This window comes from Buteo buteo, chromosome 4 (genome assembly GCF_964188355.1).
Source record: "Buteo buteo chromosome 4, bButBut1.hap1.1, whole genome shotgun sequence".
In the NCBI taxonomy this organism is placed as follows: Eukaryota; Metazoa; Chordata; class Aves; order Accipitriformes; family Accipitridae; genus Buteo; species Buteo buteo.
Window position 1 is genome coordinate 47,388,256 of NC_134174.1, and position 25,161 is coordinate 47,413,416.

Sequence of the window (25,161 nt, forward strand, 5' to 3'; positions counted from 1 at the left end):
CTGACTAGCTAAGTGCTGCCTGTTTGTTTAACACATAATCAGCTGATCTTTAAAATCCAAGTGTGTGTGCGCATGCGTGCACACACTCTTCCCTGTTCACTTTGTACAATTTCTCTTTTTATGTACTCATATAGGACAGATGTCTTCAGTGTCAGCTCAGGTGACTTCTGTGCTGACACGTCTATTCTGAAACAGTGGAATCAACTCTGCCGGACCACAGGCTTGGCTTTCCAGTATGTTCCAAAGAAAAATGTGGGAGCAGGGAAGGACTACTTCCTTCCACTGCCCCCACCCCGCCTTTGGCACCTCATCTCTGCTTGAAATGTGAAGTGAATCTGAAGGATTCTGCTGTTCCCTAGAGCATGTCATTATCCATTTGAAGGAACCTAGCAGGTGAAGCTAATATATAAGGAGCATTTCTTTTTCTCCTACTCTCTGAAACTCACACAGTTGTGGATGTTTGTACTCAACAGAACCAGTGTGAAATTTAGTCACAGCCACAGCATGTGTTCCAATTTTCCAGGGAAACTTTCTCCCAGCTGTGGGTTAACCCTTTCTCTACTCTTCTTTCTGCCCCTTCAGCATTTTAGGAAATTTCAGTGAGCAGTTTCTGTGAACAAGGAAGCCTTGAGAGCTGGAGGAAGAATTAGCTCTCAATGGTCATATTGGGGAAGAGAATAAGATTAAGTAAGGTTGGATGTTGATGGAATGTAAGTAGGAGGGGTTTGGGTTTTTTTTTTTTTTAGTTTCTGTAAAACAGTCGAGACACTTGTATTTTTGAAAATTTGTTATACAATCCTTGCACACCTCCATTTTTGCCCTATGCTAGTGACAAATCCAAACTGAAGTTAAACTGCTGCCAGTAGTCGTAGGTGCAGCTTACCTACTGTGAGTGCTGCCATACTGTACAAGCAGACTGTTGTGCGAAGAGTGAGGGTTTCTTTCCTGTTTGTGGAAGGAATCTGCTTGTAGGTATATTCTTGTTTCAGTTTTGCAATCACTTGTTAAGACACCTATTATAATGAGGAATAAATGTGTTTGACTTTATTTCTCTGCATGAGAAAAGTATGTCTTGAATTATATTTTTGAGTTAGCAGTGTGTCCTGATGTAAAAGAAGGAAGCTTCCCAGCAACATGCTGGTATAAATGAACCTGATGACTTTCCTCTCAAGAAGGAATGTATTTTCTCTTTCTAGAACTAAAATCCTAATGTTACTGTGGTAAACAACCCTAGTCTATAATGTCTAGTAATAAAGTGATTCCAAATCACACAACAGTGTTGAGTCATATTTTACACCATTCTTTGAAAGAGCGTTGTCACAAATGTGGAAAATAATGCATACTCAGCACTGCCTGTAGTAATCATCATGAGGCAGAGGATGAATAAGAGAGTTGTAGAGGGGACATGGTACTTCATAGCACACTGTCTTCATCTGCTCTTTCTCTTTGGCCATATTAAGTTATGTTGTGGCTTCCTTTGCCTGCTGCTGCTCTTTTCACTCATTTCTCTATTTGGATTCTTTTTGTACTGTGTGATTCAGTCCTTCGCAGAGCAGAAAAATGACATCTTCCGACTGCCTGCTGCCAGATCGTAGCAGTTTCAATTGGAAACTTAAAAGCTGAAGCAGGTGCTGGAAATTCTGTTCTCCCTTTGGTCTGATTCATTGAGTGCCAGCCTTCAGCTGAGGAATGGGGAGGGGAGGAGAATTGATTTTGTGACCAAAATCTTGGACTGATTAATATTTGCAGTGCTTCAAACAGTAGTGTGAAGGCTCCATAAATTAACTCTGAACTTAGTGGAGCTTGAGGTGGTTGCATTGTGTCTGGGGGAGTTGTTCTAGATCTGAAGTTGTGACTGAGGACCAAGGTGCTGTTTGTTTGATGACCTTAATATCTGCAGCCAATGCCATATCTTTTTAAGAGAAGACAGGAGCAACATGCTCTATTTCTGCTAGTTTTCTGGAAGTCCCCAAATTTGGTAAACTGTGGGTTTTTTGGGGGTGGGGGGTGGGAGGGTGTGTGTTCAGTTCGGTCACAGCCTGAGTCTGCAGCTTCTGTTTAGAAGACTGATTTAGAAAATCAGGAATGTTTTCTAGGGATAGTTCTGGAATGAGCTCCTGCTTTGTATTTAATTATTGCTGCTACTGACCAGTAGGAGATCTGGGAAGGGAAACTCTTCACTCAGTGAATGTTAGAATGCCTACATTCGTAATGTACAATGTCAGGATTTTTTTTGCTTCTGGTAAGCACAAGTCAGAATTGGAATAATTTAGGTAGGAAGAGACCTCTGGAGGTCATCTGCTCCAGTCCCCTGCTGAAAGCAGGACCAGCTTGGAAGTGAGATTGTGGTCAGGGTTAGAGCTAGCTGAATTCTGAGTATCTCCAGGGTTAGAGCTCCCACAACTTGTCTGAGCAAACTGTTCTGGTGTTTGACCACCCTTCTTTAGAAAATGTCCTTCACAATATTGAATTGGCATTTCCCTTGTCACAGCTTGTGCCCACCACATCTCAACTCTCCTGCATTCTTCCATTGCTTTATTCCTGTTAGAGAAGACTCTTTTCCTAAAAGTGTAAGGTAATAGGAGAAAGAAGAGACATTCTGGCATGTTTGGACTAGATTAGAGACTTTTTCATGTGCTATTTGGGAAAAAAGGCACAATGAGTGCCTCTGCTGTGGGTTTTTTCAAGGGCTAGTGTTGATTCAAATATGGTCCTGTAAGCTCTGGGATTTCTTGACCTGTAGGGTGTAACAACAGTAACAGTTGTGGTATAACAGCAAGCACTGAGTCTTGAATAAGATTCAGTTGAATTTGGATGTTTAGTTCCAAACCTTGATCTAGAAATTGCAGTAGTCTTTGAAGGCAGGGCATTTACTTCTCTGGTTTATCATTCAGCATTGACAGGTGGAAGCAGTGCTAGGAGGAGAAAACCCCACAGCTGATTAAGGGGTGTCTGAGGAATGACTTTTGTAATGCTGAATGGACGTGAGAGATTAAAGTATTTTGAAAGGTTTATCTTCAGACAGTGCTTAGTTATTAGCCTTAGCTTTTTGGAAACCTAACTGAGACATCATGGTCCAAAACCTTTTTGTAGAAGCCTTATATTCTCATCTCTCAATAGTCTAGACCAGGACTTACATATAAGTGTTTTCAGAGCAAATAATAGCTCATGCATCATTTCCACTTGTTACTGGAGAGCAGTGAAAGAGTTAAAGTGAAACATCAGTTGGATTTTTTTAACCACCCTTAACAGGAATAACTTTTGCTTTTGCTCATCACTGATCCTCTTGTCTCTTGCTTTTTTTTTTTCTTTTTGTTAAAAACATTCTTTTTAATTCAGTGTGATAAAACATCCGTTATTTGTAAGTTGATTGAGCATAAAGTATTTCATTATAAAATGGTCATCCATCACTGGAGGCTGGAGGCTGCAAAAAACATTAACTGTGCACTTTTGGCTGGAATGCAGCTTCTCTAGAATAATGCAGCTTCTGTGTAAAGTATGCAGCATAAAAAAAATCGACTGTTCAGGAAAACAGGTGCTCGCCTTGCTCTCCCAGAGCTTTGGGATTTCATCCCGAGTTTTTGGAAGGGCCCTCGAAGTCCTTCTGTTACCTAGAGTCACTTTCTGGTTTTAAGCACTGGCCTCAAAGCTGAACAAAATGCTGCTCTGTGTCCAGTGGTTTTGTTCTGACAAGGCCGTGAGAATTTACTAGCTGTTTAACTGCTGCTTTTTAGAAAATGATGTATGTTTTCTTCTCCTCATTCATTAGCTCCTCTGAAAGTTAGGTTGCTTTTTTTTTTTTTTTTTTAAGTTTTTCTTAACACTGACATCCCAAAAATGAGTGGCCAAGCACTACCAAGTTGTTTCTGGACATGACTCCAGTATGTCCCTGTTCACTTTGTAAAGTATCAACAAAATTAACTACTGGTTTTCTGTGTGATAGATTATAAAGATTATTTTGATCTTAACTTGTGTTATACAGTGCTTGTCATATTTCCCTAACTTAAATATGAGCTTGAAAAATAGCTTCCTTCACCGAGAGTCTTAGTTAACTTTTGGTTTTGGGGAGACATGGGATGGTAGGGCAGGAAGCCTTTATTGGATTGCTATTACTGTGAGCTGCTTTTTTGAGATTATTGCCAGGTAATCTAATGGCACAGCGCTTAAAAAGGCCAAATATGTCCCCTTTTCATATGACAAATTGATGCAGAGATGAAGTGACTTGCTGTCGTGGTTTAACCCCAGCCAGCAACTAAGCACCATGCAGCCGCTTGCTCACTCCCCCCACCCAGTGGGATGGGGGACAGAATCAGGGGGAAAAAAAAGTAAAACTTCTGGGTAAAACCAGTTTAATAGGACAGAAAGATGATGATGATGATAATAATAATAGATCTGGAATATACAAAACAAGTGATGCACAAATGCAATGGCTCACCATTTGCCGACCAATGCCCAGTTAGTTCCTAGGCAGCGATCTGCACCCCCCAGGCCAACTCCCTCCAGTTCATATACTGGGCATGACATCACATGGTATGGAATATCCCTTTGGCCAGTTTGGGTCAGCTGTCCTGGCTGTGTCCCCTCCTAACTTCTTGTGCCCCCCCCCCAGCCTTCTTGCTGGCTGGACATGAGAAGCTGAAAAATCCTTCACTTAGTATAAACACTACTTAGCAGCAACTGAAAACATCAGTGTGTTGTCAACATTCTTCTCATACTAAATCCAAAACATAACACTATACCAGCTACTAGAAAGAAAATTAACTCCATCCCAGCCAAGGCCAGGACACTTTCCCAAGAGCATGAAGAGGAGATGGGTGGCAGAGGCTGACTGATTTACCTATCTGTGATCAAGGACCTTGCTACCATCTGATGCTCAGTTTATTTGCGTATGTGCTTATATCGTGTCAGAGCAAATTCTGTAGGTCAAAAGGAAATTCTTCTGTGTTTGCCTTTTTACCAAGTCTTGGGAACAAATGCTGTTGAAGTATAATGGTTCCATGCCAGAGGTCATAGTAGTAGAAATGTTAGGGGTGAGAGGTTAAAGCAGAGTTGTGTCCACTGACCTGTTCAGTGTGTGTTGTGTATGTCGGAGAGCCAGGCTGTGTTGTGCCCTAAGGGAAGGAGAGAGGGATTGAAGAAGCCTACATAAGTGTGTGAACCGGCGGCTGGCTTGAACAAACAGCCCTGTTTATCTGTGTGAGTTGAAGTTTTGTGCTGTGCTGTGCTGTTGCTTTTAAATCACTCGTGCTGGACAGCATGCAGTCAGTGATGGCCTTTATAAAGTTAGGACAGGATCACTCAGTTGAGCTTCTGAAGCGCTCTAGTGGTTTCTTCTGTTATGGGCATGTACTAGATCAAAACCATTAGCAATAGACTAAAATAGATTTATTTGTCACTTTCTTAGGGACTGTAACCAGTGTTCTCTTTCTAAGGTATAGTGCTAGTGGCCTGTATACCACAAGTTACTCATACTCCTTATGCAAGCCTGCTGCTCAGGATACCAGTTATCTGTCATCTGTTAAATGACTGCTTCAGAGAAGCTGATGCAATAGGGAGCAAGACCATGGGGTTGCTAATGTCAAGCCATACTGTACCTGAGTCTTTATTTGCAGTCTTCCCAGGAGAGATATGAGCTGTCAGTATACACATGGACTCTTTCTGCCCTGAAAAACTTTGTCTAAATTGGGAATGTTAAGGATGTGAACAGAAAAATTTTGTCCTGGATTGCAACTGATCATTGGCCAAAGGTGTTGCAGAGGGAACTTCAACTCAGTCTGGTGCTTCAGAGTATCATGTTGCCTCATGGAAATAGTTGCATTCATAGGCTACCTGTACTTGTGTGCATTCTCAAATAGTAGCATAAGTAGGATTTGTAGCATTGTTTAGACCTCCTGATAGAAATCACGTCAAAATCCTGGATAAGTTCGTAGAACTGGGTAGAGTACAATGTGAAATCTGAAAATCCTAAAATTCTTTAATTTCTGTCACATCAGCTTCTTCAGACAGTGCAAGTGGAACAAAATCAATAGTATTTAAACTTACAGGCTGTAAGGAAAAAAAGCATTCTTGGCAAGTTTTCTTGACCAAAGCATTCCTAGCTTTGGTTTAAGCATGCCAGTTAGGGACCTCACCAACAAAGATCATCTCCTGCCAGCGGAACAGCTAGTTCAGGTTGAACCCCAAATGGCACCAAAGTCTTGCTGCTTGGAAGAGGAATAATTCCGAAGTACCTGTACTTTTTTTCTGCCAAAGGCAAATAATTTCTATTTAACTAAGTATACAGATCCTCTGAGTCTGGAGGCGCAGGCAGAATAAGAATCAAAAAATACTTTTCTACCTCTCACCTGTTAATGAGCTTCGCTCTTTCCTTTGGTATGGTGCTTTGACCCTAGTAATTAATGGGGTTTGTTAATGGAGGCTGAATTACTGTCTTCATGTCCAGATATGGTGAAGTATAATGTTTAGGCTCCCAGCTCGCAGAGAAAGTAACTGCTTGTGTATTTCTCTGTCCAGGCTGCAATAAGGGCAACTAACTTTTTATGCATGTATGGAATCCCTTCATTTCTTCACATAGATTTTTAGATCATTTTGATTCTTCACGGACATTTTATTGTTTTACAGCTGATGCATGATTCCAGTACATGGGAAAAAATGTATTTAATGGAGTTGAGGACTGATGTAATTTTTTTTCCACAATGCCCATCTTAAGATACGTCCTATTTGGTGGTCACACTGAAGTTGAATTGCATTCACAGATCTCTTCAGTTGCAAAAAATGTAAATTAGAGTTAAATCTCAGGCTTTTGCTTCCCTTCATGTACCATCAGCACTTTGTCAGTAGATTGCTCTAGCACATAGCAGTATGCAGAAATTAATTCATTCCCCAGTCCATTCTCAAGAACATAATATTCACTTGTTTTCATCATTCTAGGAATCGAGCTGCCTTTTAATAGAGGCAGTCTGAATTTCTGCTTGTGTGTGTGTGTGTACATGGATTACTGATTGCTTCAATTATTACTGGGCGGGGGGGGGGGCGGGGAAGTTGCTTAATGTTTGTACTGTTGCAATGTCTTAAGGCAACCGTTGGATTGACTGCTACCAGGCCAGTCTCTTCTCCCTTTTGCTTCTGTTCTCTTTCCACTCCTGTAGGTTTGAAACTAATATTCCCATGATGTTTTGCACCCTGCTCTCCCTGAGGTTCCCATTTTACATCTGTGGTAACTTAGTGTGTTGGTTCTTGAGCTCTGGGCAATTGTGTTTTGCCATTGGCACTTGGGAATTTTACTTTCTGGCAATAATGTGGTGAAACACAATGTCTCCTAGATTAGTTCAGGCTGGATAGAAGAATTTGTGTAAATCATAACAGCAAGGTACATTAAACCTGTGAGGGATTTTTGTCATTAAAAGATTCTCTTTCCTCTTGGGCCATCAGGCTTTTCTTCATTTCATTCTTTGGATTTTGTCTGTCTCACTGATGCTTTTTAGATTCTCTGGCAACACAAGAAATGTCTTGGCTTGTTTGGGATTTGTTGTTCTTCAATTTCCTTTTAATTTTTCCCCTTGGCACTCATGGGCTTCCCTTGAGGAAGGGATAAACAGAACGGGGTAACATCCAGACAGCTAATTGATGATAAAACTGTAATCTTTTTCTCCAGCTTCTTAGAAGTAGTGAAGCTTTCCTTTCGCAACATGGTGAATTTGCAATGAGAGCGCATTCATAGCGTGGTAGACACACAAAGCTGTGGAGAATTACTGTGCTTTAAAATACCAGGGAAGAAGTTTTAATTTCTCCTGGGCTTTTAAATTGCTTACTTAGTTTGGGCCTGGTACCGTGCAAGACTTGTAAAGTATCATAGTGAAGCAAGTCCAGTGACTGAATAGAGTTTTGTAGAGTGTCACAACCTAATTGCTCTTCCTTCGACATGTGCCAATTTCTTTTAGAGAGGAAAAAGAGTGCTTAAACTTGACATACATCAAACTTGTGCTGTCAGTAAGACAGACGGATCAGTCCATCCTCTGGACTTGGCAGTGCGCAATGCAATTCCCCATAGGTTTCATTTAGCCTAGTTGGCCTTGTTAGAGTGGCTATGCTCTCTTTCTCATATTAGGAGGGAACCTTGGGAAACCTGGCTCTAATTCACAACAGCAGCAAGATCAATAACTATCAGTGTTTGGTCAAGGGCAGATGAATTTTTCACGGGATGACTGCTTTCTGCTTTGGTTTAGTTTGGTTTAGTAATTTCATTTAGTGTTGAATGTCATTGGATCAGAGGAGTGCCCATGGGTTCTGTAGTTCAGAGCTGGTGCAGGTTCATCACAAGAACTGGCTGTTGTCATCTGCGTGGTGATTTACTGTAAGAAATCTTTTGAAGCAATTTCAGCTGGTTCTAAACAGAGACAAAAGGTGAAGCTGCATTTCACTCACCCTGTTGTTATGGGATTTATTTATTTGTTTGTTTGTTTTTTTAAAGAATAGATGTTAAACTTCCAGCTACCTGTGAAACCCATTGTGATTTCACTTACTGAAGGACTTTTTCCTTGTAGGTGTATGGGAAGGTTGATTTCCCTGGAAATTGTTCAGAGCTTCATGTTAAGTAACTTCCACCCATGGAGAAAAAAAAACCTTCAGAAAGGGATAGGATCTCAAGTCAGTTTTTGTAGAGCTATTGAGAAGTTCAGTTTTCTGGCATAGGATTAAGTGCCATTACAATTGGCACTTGCAGTTTAGAGCTTGCATCTGTCTGAAAAAACCACAAAAGTAGTTGTATATTCCAGAACCTATCAGAGGCTCAGGTCAGCTGTATTCCCCCATCTCCTTTCCCTGAGAGCAATCAGCCTCTCTGTAACAGAGATCAGAATTTATTTAAGTAATTCTGAATTTGCATATGTGGCTTTACAAACCATGGGTCTTGATCTAATCTTTCTCTGGAATATGCTAGTGTAATCAGGTGTTGGTCTAGTGCTTATCCTCTTGTATGACGTAGGAGGAAGGGTTCCTAGAAAACAAGGATGGATTAGCATTGAAATTACACCTAAAGGTAGATGGATATTACTGTTCACACTGGCAAGGAACACACTCATGGGAGACCAGTTTGGAAACAGTAGGATTTTACTATGTAAATTGATTTGTTGCCTTTCATCAGAATAGTCATGTCCTTTCAGAGGTATTCAGGTCACAGGATGGGAAGAAATACTCTAGCATTCGTAGCAAGATCTTCTCCTGGTGACCTTCAACCTTGCTATGCCAAATTACCCCTCAGTTCACTTTAAGAGCTGTTCTTGTTTTGAAGCAGAGCCTTTTGAATATAACCTCTGACTAGTATGTGTCAACCATAGCTCAGAAAAAAGTTTGTTGCGATGCAATTATTCCCATCTCTGCTGTCTCCTCAGTGCTAGGAAATAAGGGCAGAATTAAACAACTTTAACTTTTGAAATAAGCTGCTATCCCAACAACTTATTTTTTTTTCTGCACTCAGCAATCTCTATGACTGGCATTAAAATTTCAAGGCGTGAGTAGTTGTGTCTGTAGTTTAAGTCCATCTGGATAGAAATCATGAAAGCTTGCACTTTGTGTAGCTCCATACTTCCTGTTGATGGCATTTGTTTTCCTTGTGGATGAAGTGGGTATCTTCTACTTCTCATAATATCATTCCGTCTGGAACAGAATAGTACGGCTGGGTGAAAAGTGTTTGGAATAGCAGTGGAGACGCAGCTGGAGTTTTCAGTGTGATTTTGGCTGAAGATACACTAGCAAGTACCTGCTTATGAAAAAATGCCCAGGGTTTTTTAATGGGCAGTCAGAACAGCTGAATTTGAAGAATGGCATCAGATGAAACGCCTGATAACTAATGGCTAACACTGGTGGGACTGTCAGTGCTCCTGCTTTGCTGGTAGATGTAAATAATTCCTATAGCATACAATATTTCAGTTGAGTTTATGCCGCCCTGATCAGAGGATATCAAGAATCAAATGCTCAGTATGCATTCTGTCATCCCTCTCCAAAATAGAAATCTCAGTTCTGAGGGGTGCTTGAGATCTTGGCACTGTGGAACAATCATTTGTTGAAGTCATGTTTAATGAAAGGGAGATAAACACATGAAGTTGGAGTGTGACAAATGAAAGCATTTGTGCCATTGTAATGAAATTAGGCAAACAGAACAGGCTTGACAGCTCTGGGTTCCCCCTGTCAAAATGCATTTGTAGTTCTAGCCTTCCATTCATGTGCAGCTGTGAATGGCACTGTTTCCTTCTTGATATGGTGGGCCTGGGCCCCTGAATGACCACTTTGATTCACAGGGAATTAGCTTTGAAGAGTATATTTTACAGGCATACTGAAAAGGATCGCAGTTAATTCTCACTTCTCCTTCATTGGCTTGAATATCCTTAATTTTGGGCCTATGTTTACTTCTATCATATATAAAGCTTTTAGTAACACTTACTATAGTAAAGTATTGATTTCAGAGATACACAAAGCTTGCTTCCACACATCCCCACAGTGAGCTTGTATGCTGTCTTGTACAATCCCAGCAGCCTTTTAAAACAGCTTGCAGGATTTATGTGTTCTGGAAACTAGGATGTAGGCTCCTGGCTCCTCAGCTTCTCCTTAGCTGTCAGAATCCAGTTCTCTTCATCTATTAAGAGCTTAGATTGGGATAAGACAAGTAATATTTTGAGGAACCTGTAAGGAATGTCAGGTGGCTACTCTTTTTGATGACCTCTTACTTATCAAGTTTAGTGGACATTGCCATCATTATTTTCAGGAAATAGGACTAGAGATTTCTCTGATCACATTAGTTGCTAGGTCAGACTATGTAAGTAGCAATCTGTTCTCATTTCAGATAAGAAAATCTCCAGAAATGTGCTACACATTGCACCATGCTGCAAGGGCTGGTCTAGACCTTGCAAGAAAAACAAGACCAAAATAACAGCAAAAAAAACCCTTGAGGGGAGAGATGGCAGAGGATTCTTTTCACTTGAAACCTTGACTATACCAGGACTGTGCGGAGGGGAACATACATTCAGGAAAAAATGAATGTGGATCATCTAGCGTAGCTTTTTTACACTTGTTACCCTATATTAATTGGCTGTTAGTGAACTGGAGTTAAATGTTGGTCTAAGCTTCCTAGCTAGAAGTCGGGGCGTGTCTTTCATTGCAGCTGCAGGGTGGCATGTGTTCCAGTCAGTCTGGAGAATTTGTTTTTGGAGTGGTGAAACATGTGCCTCCTCAGCAAATCACCTGTAGAGCTGCTGAAATTGTAGTTTTGCCAAGGGACCTAGAACCATTATGCGTATACTGTTCTGTGGCTGTTACCTAACTGAGTCTAGGTAAAGCAAATTCAAGCTCTGCAAATTTTTTGAGGAACAGGTTACTGTAGTTCCATTTGCTAGATTTGTTAATCTCTAAATTAACCAACAGATAATCACAGGACTAACTCAAAAGGAGTTTCTCCTTTCCCTGTGATTCTGCATTTTGATCTGGGTGAGATTAAGCCAGTACTTATTCCAGTAGTTAAGACTTCAGAAATGTTTTTGAAAATCTGAAGAGTATGGCTACTCAATACTTTTAGATAGTTTTAAAAGGCAAGTACAATTTTGTCTTTTTTCCTTATAACTTTTCTTCTCTCTAACTTGCTGAGAGAGACTGCAGGGACTTCTCACCCTTGGATAGAAAGACAAAATGTTTTGGTGTTTGGAGGGTGAACTGAGAATAAAGCGCATATAAAGTCACGTAGGCCAGAAAGGCAGTGTTTGCAGAAAGTGTTTTTGAGGGTGAACCAGGAAGCACTTGCTGGTACCTCAATTTTCTGTGGCATAAACTCATTGAGCTCCTAGGCAGGAGTCCTGAAGAGCTGGTTTTCTGTGCCATTACAGTGTTATCTTTGTCTTTTTCTCACCTTAAGAAGATAAGAGAATGCCCGTTTGTTGTACAGTTTGTTACGTAAGCAGAGAATGTAATAGCACATGCTTGAAGCATTGCTCTTGTCTGAGCTCGTCTTCATTGGAGAGGTGCATGGGATACAATTGAGACAGCCTTTCTGAAGGCTGGGCGTCAAAGGCCAACAGCTGCTGCATAAGAGGAGTCCAGGTCATGTGGTTTGGGTTGCAGTTGCCTGTCCTGGGGACAAATGATGTTGAAATAACTTGTCATAAACAATTTTTTCTCGTTCATTTACTCTGATTCGGAATGCATAGCCGATCCTGATAAGAGTCATTCAGGAGTGAAGAGTTGAACTGCCAGAGAAAGCAGCTTATGTGAGCGTTTTAGATCAGGAATGTGCCAACAGTGTGCTAACAATAAGAAACCTCTTCCAAGGGGGACCTGCTCCTGTACTTCAGGAGAAAGGGACGCCGGATGTCTGATGCAGCTTGTTGCTGAAGTGCCAGAATGGCTGGATAGGATTGCTGCAATGGGAGTTAGGTGCTTAAACATGAATTAGTTGTTTAAATATCTTTATAGACATGTGTGTCTAAGTGCAAATAATCCATAGGATGAATGAAGGAAAGCACTGTGGTCTCAAAGGAATTCCATCCTCATATTAAAATTGCCAGACTGAAGAGTTGGCTTTCTGATACTATACGTAAGATATTTTTTCCCTTCTTCTCAATCTCCATGCACTGCTTTGGGCTAGCTGAGCATTTTTGGATGTAGTCTGGTGCTGCTCTCTGTTTGCTTCCCTGAAATTTCGTTGAAGGGACCTGTGTGAAAAGAATGGTAGGTGCTTTCCAGCTGGTCCCCAAAGCAGCCCAAGCTTTTCATGTAAGACAGTATCATGTTTTAGTATAATTTTCCCTAGCTTTGGGTAGATTGAAAAGGAAGGCTGCTTGTAGGAATCCCCAGTGAAGTTTTGATCTCCTTGTGGACACTTACTTTTCACAAAGTAACTTACACAAGTTACTTACACAAGTTTTTCGTCTTGTAATACCCTAGGCTGAGGTCATGCTTGCAGGGCTGGTGGGGTTTGGGGTGAGTTTTTTGTTTGTTTGTTTTTTTCCCCAGAGTTGAAAGTAGTTATCTAAGCACAGAACCATCCCTTGTTTTCTAGTTCAAACACTGAGAATTGTCTCTTGCTAGGAAATATGCTTGGAGAAACATCTCTCAGCAATTCTCAAGTCTCTTACTGGTTATAGTTTCCTCACTTGTAGTGCCTGAACCTGAATCTGGCAGAGCAAGAACCAGAGTGTTGAAAAATCAGAGCTGCTTTTTTGGGAAACCTTTATAAAAGTTCAAGTATGTACTTCAAAACATTCAGTATTTACTTTATATAGCCTTTATTTTGGCAAAGGAATTATTAAAGTTATAATTGATTTTACTGCCCTTTCTGAGGTTCTTGGATATTTTCAGGAGAGACTAGCATTGCTTTTACGGTTAGGTGCCAAAAAAGATCAAGACTTTATGTAGTGTCTCTTTCATGATGTTTTAACTCGCTGGGCAGAACAATTTCCTTTAAAGACTATGGTCCTACCTTACCAAAGTATTGTGAAAAGAGTGTTATTCAGTTCCTACTCTTCTGTGCTCTAGATTAAACTTGAGCTCTGATAGTAGAAGCTAGCACAGAGTGCACCTCGCAGTTGTAGTTATTGATCTGAAGGGGCTGGCAGGTTGGTTCTGGACACTGCCATGTTCACTATATAAGGCTATGAAAACCTTTCAGGGAGGAGCTTCTGAACTAACTTCACTGAGCTCAACAGGATTGAGTTAAAAGAATAGGATTGATCTTTGACTTAGTGACTTGTTTGCAAAAGTTTTACGTGGTTAAAAACTTCCAAGTAGCTTTAGTGCCACTTCCAGATGCTGAACTGATACTTCAGCCAACAAGGGTAATCTTCTTCAAGACAGGATATAGCAAGAATAGCTACAACATGAGTGTTTTTCTGTGCTCCCAGTCTTCCTATTGAAGCAAGCACTGCTGCTGAGCTTGAGTTCTGCTTTGAAAAGGGAGCTTGTGACCCCTGTAAGTCCTCGATGCATGCAAATGCTGCTGGTAAGAAGATCTCATTGTCATAATCAAGTGAATACTCCTCAGATGCAAATAATTAGCCATGTGATTGGTTTTTCACTGAAATTTAGATCTTTCAGACAGTAGTCCTTTAGTGGGTAAGTCTTGCACTAAAAATACTCTTCTTGTTTAGTATATTTTTTTAATTTTTTTTCAATAACGCAGCACCAACTATCCAGTCTGAAACAGTTTTACAGTGTACACAGTCACTTTCAGAGAGCTTAATGTAAAATGCTGTGTTACCATAAAAGCTAGAGTCTCTGAATATCAGGGAAGCTGGCCAGAGTTACTGTGTAATCAACAGTATGTTCCTAAGTTAAATCCTAATTATGAAAAGCCATTTTGTGATCTTCATGTAAGTTGGGAATTTCAGTTAGACTGCAGGGGAATCTACTCTTTAACTACATCAAGATTCACAACTTTAATTGAAAGAAAAAAACGGAACTCCCCCCACTCTTGTAAAGAAAAAGTCTATTTGTTGTCCCCAAAATGGATTAATGGAGAGTGCGGTAACCTATGTATCCTCTGCTAGCAAGTTTGTCTTCGTCATCTCATTCCACCTGTGCAGCTATGTATGCCTGCTGAAGTCCCATTTTTCTTACTAATCAAGGTGCAGCTTTTCCATCCTGGGGCCCACTGGATTGAAGGAGGCTGGATGAACTGACAGGATTATGATGGTGTTGACCATTCTATAGAAAGGATCAGTTTTGGGGAAGAAAAGGTTGGGTGTTGATCCCTAGTAGTCTTGCTATATTTAATATCATCCAAGTGCTTGTAACCAGACAAGTGTTCTATAAAGCACACTTAAATAAACATTGATGAAAGCATGTCTTATGATCCTCTGCATTTCCATGAGCTATTGAGAGGTGACACAGTTGTAATGTCACACCATCTGACAAACTGGGGAAGTTGTTCTTAAGCCAAAAAGATTGAATCATCACGTTCCTTTTAACCTCTCACAAGTTAGTTGTGTTGGCCTGATTTGAACTGGTGGCTGAAAGGTAAGAGACTGCATAATGATTCCCAAAGTTCTCTTTTTTTTTTTTTTTTTTAATTGCAGTTTTGCTTTAGTTAACAGCAAAACTATTGCACTTTAAAGTTGTTCTCCATGTTGTTAACTATTTAAAACAAAACCCCCTGCATTATTCTTCCTCCTTTGCTTCCTCACTGTAATTTATCACAGTATGTTAACGTGCTTTCTGATAGGGTTTTTACTTTGATACTTAAGGTTTTTCAATAGGAACTATGATAAAATGGAATTTCACTTATCTTAGAATCAGGATGGTTTGGATTTGGTAGATAGAAAAGCAGCAGCTTGTCTAAGGATTCAGGAATTACAGACTTTTTTTCTCCCCTGCCTCAAAGAAGCTCATATGACAGATAAGTGAAATATTGGATCATCAAGAATATAAATGCCAGTGTTCCTGTGATGTTATTAGCCATTAGACTTGTTAACTTTTATTAGGAATAAAATGTAGGTTTCAGCAAGTTGAGCCAAGGGTTTGTACTTAAGTATTTCTGGTCTCAGGATTATCCAAGTTACTTTTTATACACTCTTCTTTGCAGCACTGGCTGTATTATGGTAGCCTTCACCTGCTTTTTAATGCTTTTTCTCCTAAATCCTCATCAGAATTCCTCTATTCTTGATCCCTTGTGGTTTTTATTTGGTTGGTTTTGGTTTTTGGCTTGGTTGGGTGGGGGTGTGTCACTTTCCCTAGTTCTGGCTATTCTTTTCTGTCTTTTTTTTTTTTTTTTATTCCTAAAGCTTCCATTGATCATCTTGAAAAGTTTAGGAAGCTCGTTAGTTGTTCTTTCTCCAGCACAACAGCTCAATGCATCTGCCTTCTTGTATTGCAGCTTTAGAGAGGATACTTGATGTCCAAAGCAGCAAGTAAAGTGCCCTTTTTTTCTTCTTTGTTTGAGAGGCTTATACAGGTATTCTGAGAACAAGACAGAAGAGTTGTTAAGTATGTTTATCTTGTGGGTTTTCCTGTCTTTGCCAAGCAAACTTCTAGGGTTGCAGAAATGCAATTTGTATTCGGGTAAAGAGCTGCAAGAGATCCAACTAACCTGGTTGTACATTTGTACATGCATATGATTAGCATGAAGCTATATGTGTAGTAGGATGTTAACAGAAGTGGCAGAAGGTGGAGCAGGGTCTATATAGTTCATGTGATCACACAATTCCAGGAGTATTAGGAAAATGCAACTGTATCTGCCAATTAATTAAGGTATGAATGTAGGCAGCAGTGGCTCTGTGGTGTTTACAGAATGTTCTTAAATTAGGATTTGTTTTAGAAGGTTCCAGTGAGCTGTTTTGAAGATCATAAGAAAGTGAGCTTCACAAACCATTGCTTTTAAAAATATATACGTATACGCGCACACGTATTTAAAAGCAACCCTGACCTTCCCACTAGCTGAAACTAAGCTATTGCAGATCTCTTTCCTCTAAGATTAAGAGAAAACGAATCCTAATGAATCAAGTCTAATTTAATGTCTCTCAAATTATTTTTATTTTAACAGAGCTATCTGAAATTGAACCCAATGTCTTTCTTCGGCCTTTCCTGGAAGTAATCCGTTCTGAAGACACTACAGGCCCCATAACTGGATTGGCCCTCACCTCTGTGAATAAGTTCCTCTCGTATGCACTAATAGGTATGTCTCGTGGCTTCCTGGGATTTACCAAAATGCCAGCCAAATGCATCTCCTTGAGACATGTCTTTGGCCAGGATGCATGCTTGCGGTCTTAACAAGGAGATTGGGGAAGTAAGAAAATTGTCATTAATGCTGCGGAAATAGGCATCTGCAGTTTCTTAATATCATACCTGCTGGTCTTTCATGGCATTACAGCAATGGCTGGAAACGGAGCCAAAGCTTCTAGTCTGCCCTGACTGCTGCATGTGCTTATGGCCTGCTACTGGACCACAGTGGTCACCAACTGCTTTTTAATGCAATCTGAGCAAAAGGGCCAGGGAGGGGAGAATACCAGCTTGGATTACATTGTTGTAATACACAGAAACACAGTAGGATTATTTAGTTTTGTGGACTAATATTTCTGCTCTAGAGTGAGGATGGGTTTTTGCCTCATCCCAGACCCTGTCCAGTGGTGTGCCAGTACTCTTCACTTGTCAGAATTGTCATGGCAGAGACAGTTTTGCCGTTGCCCGGACTTTCAAATGTGCTCATTCTCCTTTATATTTGTGAAAGACTAATAATGAGCATGTGGTCAGTTCCCATGGCTCAGCTGGCTTGTAGTAACTCATTAGCTGGCTTTCTGTCTCCCTTCAATGTGTCATCCTGTTGTTAGTGGTGCTTGATTTTTCTGTGTAAATTCTGGTAGTACTTTCTGGTCATACCTGTGCGAATTACAAAACTTGTTACTCATGTTTGTTTATATGTAGTCTCACTTGGAGAAAATTATTTTACCTGTCTTCCTCTGCCCCAAGTTCAGATTTCTCAGTTCTTTTCCTCCCTTACATTTTAAGTGAACACTGTTGAATTTTTGGCACTGTTGTTTTAAATATTTTGTGCTTCGGAGTTAGCATGAGGAAAGTTAGAGAAAGAAAAGGCTCGATGTAGATGCAGACCACTTTTGTGGGAAAGACCCAAAATTAAAATGAGCAAAAATGGAGAATTGCAGGAAAAAAATTTTTTTTAAGAGTTTAATGGTAATTTAGTCTATTAAGACATCAATTAGTGGGCAGTATTGGGTATAATTCAGTGGTACAAAATAACTAAAATGATGCAATATTGATGTTGCTTCATAGGACAATGAAGAAATCTTAATAAATAAGACACTAAAACATGTCCCTCTGAAGGAGTAAGCAATAATGAAAAATGTGTTCGTTTCAACAAAAAATGAGGGATGGACTCTTCTGGGCTTTTATGGTCTGGGTGGGATCAGAACATCAGGCTGGTACCACATGTCCAGGCAAATGTCTGCACAGGCAACTGACTACAAATACTTGATTTGAGGCAGAAACAGGAAAAAAACGTGGTTAAGAATTTATAGTCTTTCTCTAGCTACTTGTTATTTAGAATATTAATTAGGTCACACCAGCAAGGATGCATCCTTGTAACTGTTGGTGAGCATGTGTCTTTGTAGTAGGCAGTGGAAAAGACCGTCTGCCTGGCTTTTGTTGTGGAGCAGAACCTGTAATCTAAGACCTCCGTTGCTGCTTCAGGTGACATTCACAGCAGCCTTGTCCTTAGTGCTGCTCCAGATACCAGTGAGGCTGGGATTAGTGGTGCTGACTAAACACCTGGCTAGGGTTGTGTTGTTAAATTAAAGCTTTTTGGTCATGTATTTCTCTTTGTAATGTAAGACTAAAGGTAGTCTAAAGACTGTTTGCCTAAAGATAGGAAAAGCTTAAAACCATCCTTAATATATGAATCTGTTTCAAACTGTATGGAACAAGGAAGGAAGGACTCCGGCATAACCATAGTGGGGAAATTTCAGTGTGGCTGATATTTGTGGTGCATTTTGGGGCTGTGTAATTGACAGGTGAAACCAGCACTTTTTTCGAAGTATCATTAGCTTGTCTGTTCTGTGAGTGGATGGCTTTTGCTGTACACACTGGGTTGAAAACTAGTGGGCAGTGAAAGAGCCAAACTCCTCTCATAATTATTTCTTTAAAATGGCTTTCTTTTCCTATTTCCAAAGCATTTAATTACTAATCCTCGTGCCATCTCACTGTTTTTCATATTCTGTCACATGTCAGCAGGTGGTTATCTGTCTCCTTTTCAGGCCAGTATTGCTGAGGTATATGTTTTAAAACCAGTTAGAAAAAAATAATTGTTGAGTAACCTTTAAGACTTCCGATCTCTTGTAGTCTGAATTGCAAAGATCTGTTCCGGGATTGTTGGATGCAGCAGTTCACTAATGGTACAGTGTGCAATCACAGCTCAGTTAGATAAAATTACTTGATATCCGCTATGCGTTTGTTTTAGTAGGAATAGTTAGCCTTACAGAGACTATCCTCTGCTCTGAAATAAGTACTACTGTTTCAAGAGTTACAATTGATAAATTACATAATAATTTTTAAAGTACAAGAAAACTGTGCGACAATACTAAAGTCTGATTGATTTTATCCCTCAGATTAGTTATTTCCTTACTCAGCAGTTTTGCACTAACTAGCTAGCTGTCAGCCTTTTTGATGAGCTCAAACCTTAGCTATAGGAAGACTAGTGGCTGAATTTCAGAATTGTAGTTTTTGTATTTTCCTCGGAAAAGGTATGTGCTCTTTTTATTATCATAGTGTGTCCACAGCAGCTTCTGGCTCCATTTCTAAAGTTAATTTTCCCTGGTGTTCCTGAAAACTACATATCTGTGAGTAGCTGTTGCTTGGCTTCCAGCAAGAGGACTTGCTGTTTGGGGAGTTCAAAGCTTGTTCTCCCCTCTACCTTCTCGGTCTCCTTAGTGATTTATTTTAGTTCCATTAAAGGTGTTACTGAGCAGGCTTCTGGCTTTCCTGGATTTCCCTGATGGTTGAGAGCCTGGATTGTCTGCTTTCTTCTTGTTCTTTTGCTCACCTGTTGTTGAGAGTACACCTAATATGAAATGTGTATGTCTAGATGGGGTCTTCAGATTTTTGCATTGTAGGTGGCAATTTTCAAACTGATACTTTGCTTCACACAAACTTATTTTTGTTAGTGATTCTGAGCAGGCATTGACACATCTTTCTGCACTGTTTTCTCGCAAGGGAACAAAGCAGCGGGTTGATCTTTTCTATATCTTGTTTCTGCAAAGTAGAAGTATCTGTGCTTTTAATTGAACTCAAGAGGCTTTATAAATTGACCTGAATTTGTAGATCTGTTCCAGGGAGCCAGGACTGAAGTAGTCAGGCGTGATATGTGTTGGGAGAGAGGTGTGTTTATTAGTGTTGAAGGTAGGGGCTAGGACAGCAAAGCAGTAGTCGTAGATCTGTTAAAGAAGCGTATGCACAACTTGCTTGCATTTCCTTTTCACACAGACCGTTTATCCATAACTATGACTAAATGTATCCCTAAGCCTAGAGCAACTCACATGTACTGGAAGAGGTGACAGTGAAGTGAATCTGAGTGTTCTGACTGTGGGAGCCTTTTCTGCAGCAAGTGGCTTTTTCCTCTTGATGCCCGCTTAGCTGCTTTCCACTGTAGTTGTTGAGGTTGGTTAAAAGCAATGCTAATGTAGGTACTGGAACTGTAACACCACTGGTCTTTGCCTGATTTAATTGAGGCAATTTAGAATGATCCTACATCACCATTGGTGGTTTAAGCTATTATTTCCATTTGTGAATAAGAGTGCATGGGACACCAGTATATGGCTGATTTTATTGCCTCTGGTAGAAGAGTGGTAGCTTCTAACTTGATTATAAGCCATCATTGAAGGTACACAGGGAACTGCCTTTGACAGCCAGCCTCTTATTTAATGCTTCCCAGTATCAGAGTTTGGTATCCTGTTGAGTGCTGCTGCTGAAGCAGGTAAAAAATGACCAATTGGTCTTAAAATAGTCTCCTTGATAGCTCAGTGAGGTTTGACTAGCAGACCAGGAGAGGAACTAGCTCTCAGCTATGCATTTTTTTTTTTTGTGCATGTGTGTTTGTGAGAGAGAGAGCTATGTCAAAAGTAGGCAAGCTCTGCTCTTAATAGGGATATGTAAGAGATAGCAAAGGTGAAGTGCTGTTCCTATGCACATTTATGGGATTCTGAAGCACACTGATGCCATTTCAGTTTTGTGCAACTATGACAAGTTTCTTATCCTGCAGCCCCTCAGAACCCCCACAGCGTGGTGGAACCGCTCTGTTTGGACCACAATAAGGGCAGCTTTCTTTAATGCATAGGGCTTAGCTCCTCCTAGGTGTGAACACAGCTGAAGTCAAAGAGGGAGTCTGCAAAGCTGCTCTGTGAAGTATACAAGGTCTTGCTTGGTTCTTCTGTCGGCTTCATTCTTGCTGGAGTTCAAGAGGCCCCATTGCCAATTAATGAGGTATTAACTAGTGTTTAGATTGTCTCCTTTCTTTCCTAATGACTGTTTAGGTAGGAAGGTAACAAGATTCTTGCCCAGTGCTGTATTGTTTAAGTGAGAATGAAATCAAAGCCGGAGGCAGCTTTTCTGAAGCCACTGTAATGTGGCACAAGATACGATTACTAGCAGCAGTCTTGTCCTAAACATTCTCTCAACTGCACCATTGTTTGTAGCTACAAAAGACTGAAACGGGGAGAAGGAGCCTTGATGAATGATTGAAGCGGGAGGCCTGCAACTCTGATATCTAAACTGTGATCGTGTCTGTCTGCTGTTTTCTCTGGGGAAAGCTACTGGTCCATTCCTTCCCCAGCTCCTATTCCTTGGGAGGGATGTAGAACAAGAGATAATTTTTCCTTCTCAATCTAGTGGAACCCGTTTGGCATTTTCTCGTCCTGGGAGTAAATTTGAGGTTCCCTAGGTTTAAGAGCTGTTTTCTCTTCATTCCCAAGGAGGAACTGAATGCATTTAACTGCTGATTGTGCTATGTTGTAGGGAACAGGACAGAGTCTTACAAATTAACATCTAAAAACATACAGTGCCAGTAACAACTGAATTGTAATTCTTTTCTTTGTTAGGTTACATCTTTTTGCAAATGTAAATAGACTCTTGATAAAGTCTCTGAAAGCTCACAGTTTTAAAAACTTTCTGGGAGGTGAGTTTGCTCTCACAGGGTCACTCAGTCGAGTCACACAAATTAAGGAAGCAGATGGCAACAAAGTATCTCTGTGTAGATGTCTCCCCACAGAGGTGGTAGGCTGTAGGTAGCCTTTCCGTGTCATGTATTTTTATTCTGTTAATCAGATCCCAGCCATGAGGGCACAGCGGAGGGGATGGAGAACATGGCAGATGCTGTCACTCATGCCCGATTTGTGGGCACAGATCATGCGAGCGATGAGGTTGTCTTGATGAAAATCCTACAGGTAAGTGGAGAGAAATGGTAATTACAATAATGGTTGCTGCCTGTTGTGGAACATATCCTGTTACATGGAGATGAAGAGGAGGGAGCAGTGTTTTGACTCTGTAGGAGCTTAGTGACAGACTTTATTTTTAAACAGATGGCTCATATATACGTGTGGTAAAAGCTTTTCCAAATGAAAATAATTAAAAGCTTAAATGAAATGATTTTTAAATTAAGGGCTTGATAATGTGGTAGTGTTGATAATCCTACCTTGTGCATGGTTTGTGTTAGTGAGGGGTAAATTAAGCATATGGAGCTCTCAAACTTATTTTTGAGAAAAATTCTTTATAGAGACAGACCTATGAACTACACACTTCTTCAGTCTATGTACTTTTGAGCAGATAGCTAGTTAGTGAACTTAAATATTGGGTAGCATGAAGCATATCAGGCCTCTTTTAGAAGTGGGGCAGGAGGTCATTCTTGTCTCCTAATCTGTCTGTTTCTTGACCATAGCGTTCAGTTTGAAATGACTCCTGGAAAACCCTTAGGTTTTCTGCTCATGGCAGTTCTTCTTGAGGAAGCCAACGTTAACCTTCTCTTGGAAATGCATGCAAGTGTCAGTGTACTATAAGACATACATGTACTGTTCTTTGCAGGTTTTGAGGACCTTGCTGCTTACTCCAGTAGGAGCCCACCTTACCAATGAATCTGTGTGTGAGATCATGCAGTCCTGTTTCCGCATATGCTTTGAAATGAGACTCAGTGGTACGTTTGTTCATACTTCTGCAGTTAAGAAATGATGGGGTTTCCTCAGCATTAACTAGTTCTATTGTAGAACATGCAGCTGTGGAAAGCTGCTGAGCTTTATATTACTGTGTCTTTCTACAACTTCATGGAAAATGCGTTAGGAGTTCACTGTACAACTTTTGACTGCTCTTTTTCCCCAGCTTTGTGGCGCCATCTTGTGATTATATGCCCATTTGCAGTAATGCGGTGTTGGAGCTGGTTTTAATAAATTTGCCGTAATCTCTGTAAACAAGGCTCGGAGGGGAGTCTGCTTGAAGAATCCTCTTGATAATATCACACTGAGTAATGACACCTGTGTTATTTGTTTTTGTCTTCACAGAGTTATTGAGAAAATCTGCAGAGCACACTCTGGTCGACATGGTGCAGCTGCTCTTCACAAGGTAAACCTGCTTGTGTTTGCCTCAGCATCGCTGAGATGGCCCTCTAAGGACAGAAAGATTCCACTCTTCCACTTAAGGGCCCTCAGAAAAATCAACCAAAATGGTCATTATTTAGAGGTGGAAGGGGATGAAGGATTTGGCACTTTTCTCTTGGGCTGACCCTGTCAGACTGCAGGGAGACAGAGGTAGGGAAGGTTGCCTGGTTTAAGGTGTCCTTGGAGGAAAGATGGACAGCCAAGTAATGAAGAGCTTTAGGACAGGAAACCAGTTTGAGGACAGAGAATGCAAACTTCACTCAAAAAAAAAAAAAAAAAGTGCTCTAAAAAATATAGCTCTCTTCAGAAGAGAGAGTAGAAATGGTGTTGAATAGCCACATGTTGATTTCAAGCTGAGAGCTTTGACCTCACATATCAAAGAGAATTTTAGACTCTTGAGATCATATGTCTTGGACAAATGTTCTGCCCTTTTCAGCACCCTTCAGGTAATTAAGATTACCTCTTTTAAACTCAAGTAAGTAATTTAACTTCAAAACTGTTTCTCCAGATAGTGAAGTAATCATAGACTTTCTCTGATTATTGTAAAAAGGAAATATGCAGATATAGAAATACTTTTAGTAGGAAAAGATTGTAGTAAAACTGACAGCTTGTGAAACACAGCTCTCATAATATTTATTTTTTTTCCCTGTTGTCACATTCAATTCCAGTGGGATCTCAGTTGTTTGTTTTTTTTTTTTCCCTCTGTGCACCCTGTGTCATACAGTGCACTGGATGAATGTGGGGCAGGGTCAGAATCAATCTCTCCAAAAAGGAGAGACTGTATTACTTTTTCTCCAAGTACATATGTGAATTTTACTTAATGCTTATTCATTACTTATTGCGTATCCTCTCCTCTGTCCATCTTGATAAGGCTTGGAGACCACCACCACCATCTGTGCCTGTGGACATGGGGATAGAGAAGCAAGGCAAAGACAGCAACTGCAGGGGTGGTTTGGCCATCTTGCTCTCCGGAAAAAGAAACAGCCGAAGCTGTGCTGTGTGGCTTTTATCCTTTCAGCAAGCAAAGATAGAACTGTAGTAAAGGAACAGAAGGGAGAGCAGGGCATGTGGAGTTATAGAGCTGTACACCTTTGTCATTTGTTAGCACAAGTGAGAGAGTCCACCTCCTTTTCTTCTGAGACAGGGACTGCTTAGCTTAAAGCATTCAGCTTAAACTTAGATCCACTGTGCACCATAATTGTGTTTATATGATGTAGAATAGAGGAAAACTACTGGGGTTTCTACAAAGTTAATGAAAAGGGTTGCCATGACTAGTAATAACATGTATACTGCAAGAGTCCTGGTGTGGATGACGCTCTGGCTCAGCAGCTGTTTTTAGCAGCATCAGAGAAACCTGTTTTGAACCAATCTAATTAGTCCACTGCTGAAAACATACACTGAAGGAAAAGAAGCTGTACTTACATGAGCATTAACAATGAAAATCAATATAGCAAACCTGCCATTAGCAGTAATAGCATGCAAAGCACCTCTCATCTATACTTGGTTTTTTCCCCTTAGCAGATTTTGACAGGAAAAGAAACTAAGAGCGTCTGTTTTTGTGGAGAAAACCTAATTTTCATTTTCTATTATCTGCAGCATGACTGGAAAGACCAGTCTATTTTTTTCTTCTTCTTTTTAACCCAAGAAAGCTTATGTGTTTTGGCTTGTTCTTTGTCTTTCAGATTGCCTCAGTTTAAAGAAGAGCCTAAAAGCTACATGGGAACAAACATGAAGAAGGTAAGACTCAGCACTGTGTTGGCTGTTCTGCTCTTGTCTCGGGCTTGCACTTGTCTCAATATTGTTTGTTTTCACACTTGTGTTCTTCATTCCTGCAAGTCCCTAGTTCACTGAAAGAGCATGTTTAACCGCATAAATGGACATAGCTTCATTAATTCTCTGGGATTAAGCCCCCATAGTCCAGTAGTGAATCTTGTTAATGATACCACTGCCTAAGTGAGTCAGTCTGGATTCTGGGAACAGCCATCAGCTGCTGTGGGCTAGAAAACCCCAGCAAGTTATGGGACCTGGTGGTGGTGAT

General features: G+C 40.4%; 1 protein-coding gene across 6 annotated transcripts in view; it reads left to right on the plus strand.

The window, feature by feature from the left end:
• Nucleotides 1–25,161, plus strand: part of GBF1 (golgi brefeldin A resistant guanine nucleotide exchange factor 1) — a 113,003-nt gene that overhangs the window by 47,340 nt on the left and 40,502 nt on the right. For 5 of the 6 annotated variants that reach the window (XM_075025897.1, XM_075025895.1, XM_075025896.1 and 2 more), the window contains exons 4-8: nucleotides 16,520–16,651; nucleotides 21,805–21,923; nucleotides 22,558–22,666; nucleotides 23,028–23,088; nucleotides 24,806–24,860. In XM_075025897.1, the coding sequence (XP_074881998.1) occupies nucleotides 16,520–16,651; nucleotides 21,805–21,923; nucleotides 22,558–22,666; nucleotides 23,028–23,088; nucleotides 24,806–24,860 (476 nt within the window). Of the gene's footprint in view, nucleotides 1–13,947; nucleotides 13,982–16,519; nucleotides 16,652–21,804; nucleotides 21,924–22,557; nucleotides 22,667–23,027; nucleotides 23,089–24,805; nucleotides 24,861–25,161 lie in introns of those variants that run through there. The other variant, XM_075025899.1, reaches the window with a different exon arrangement.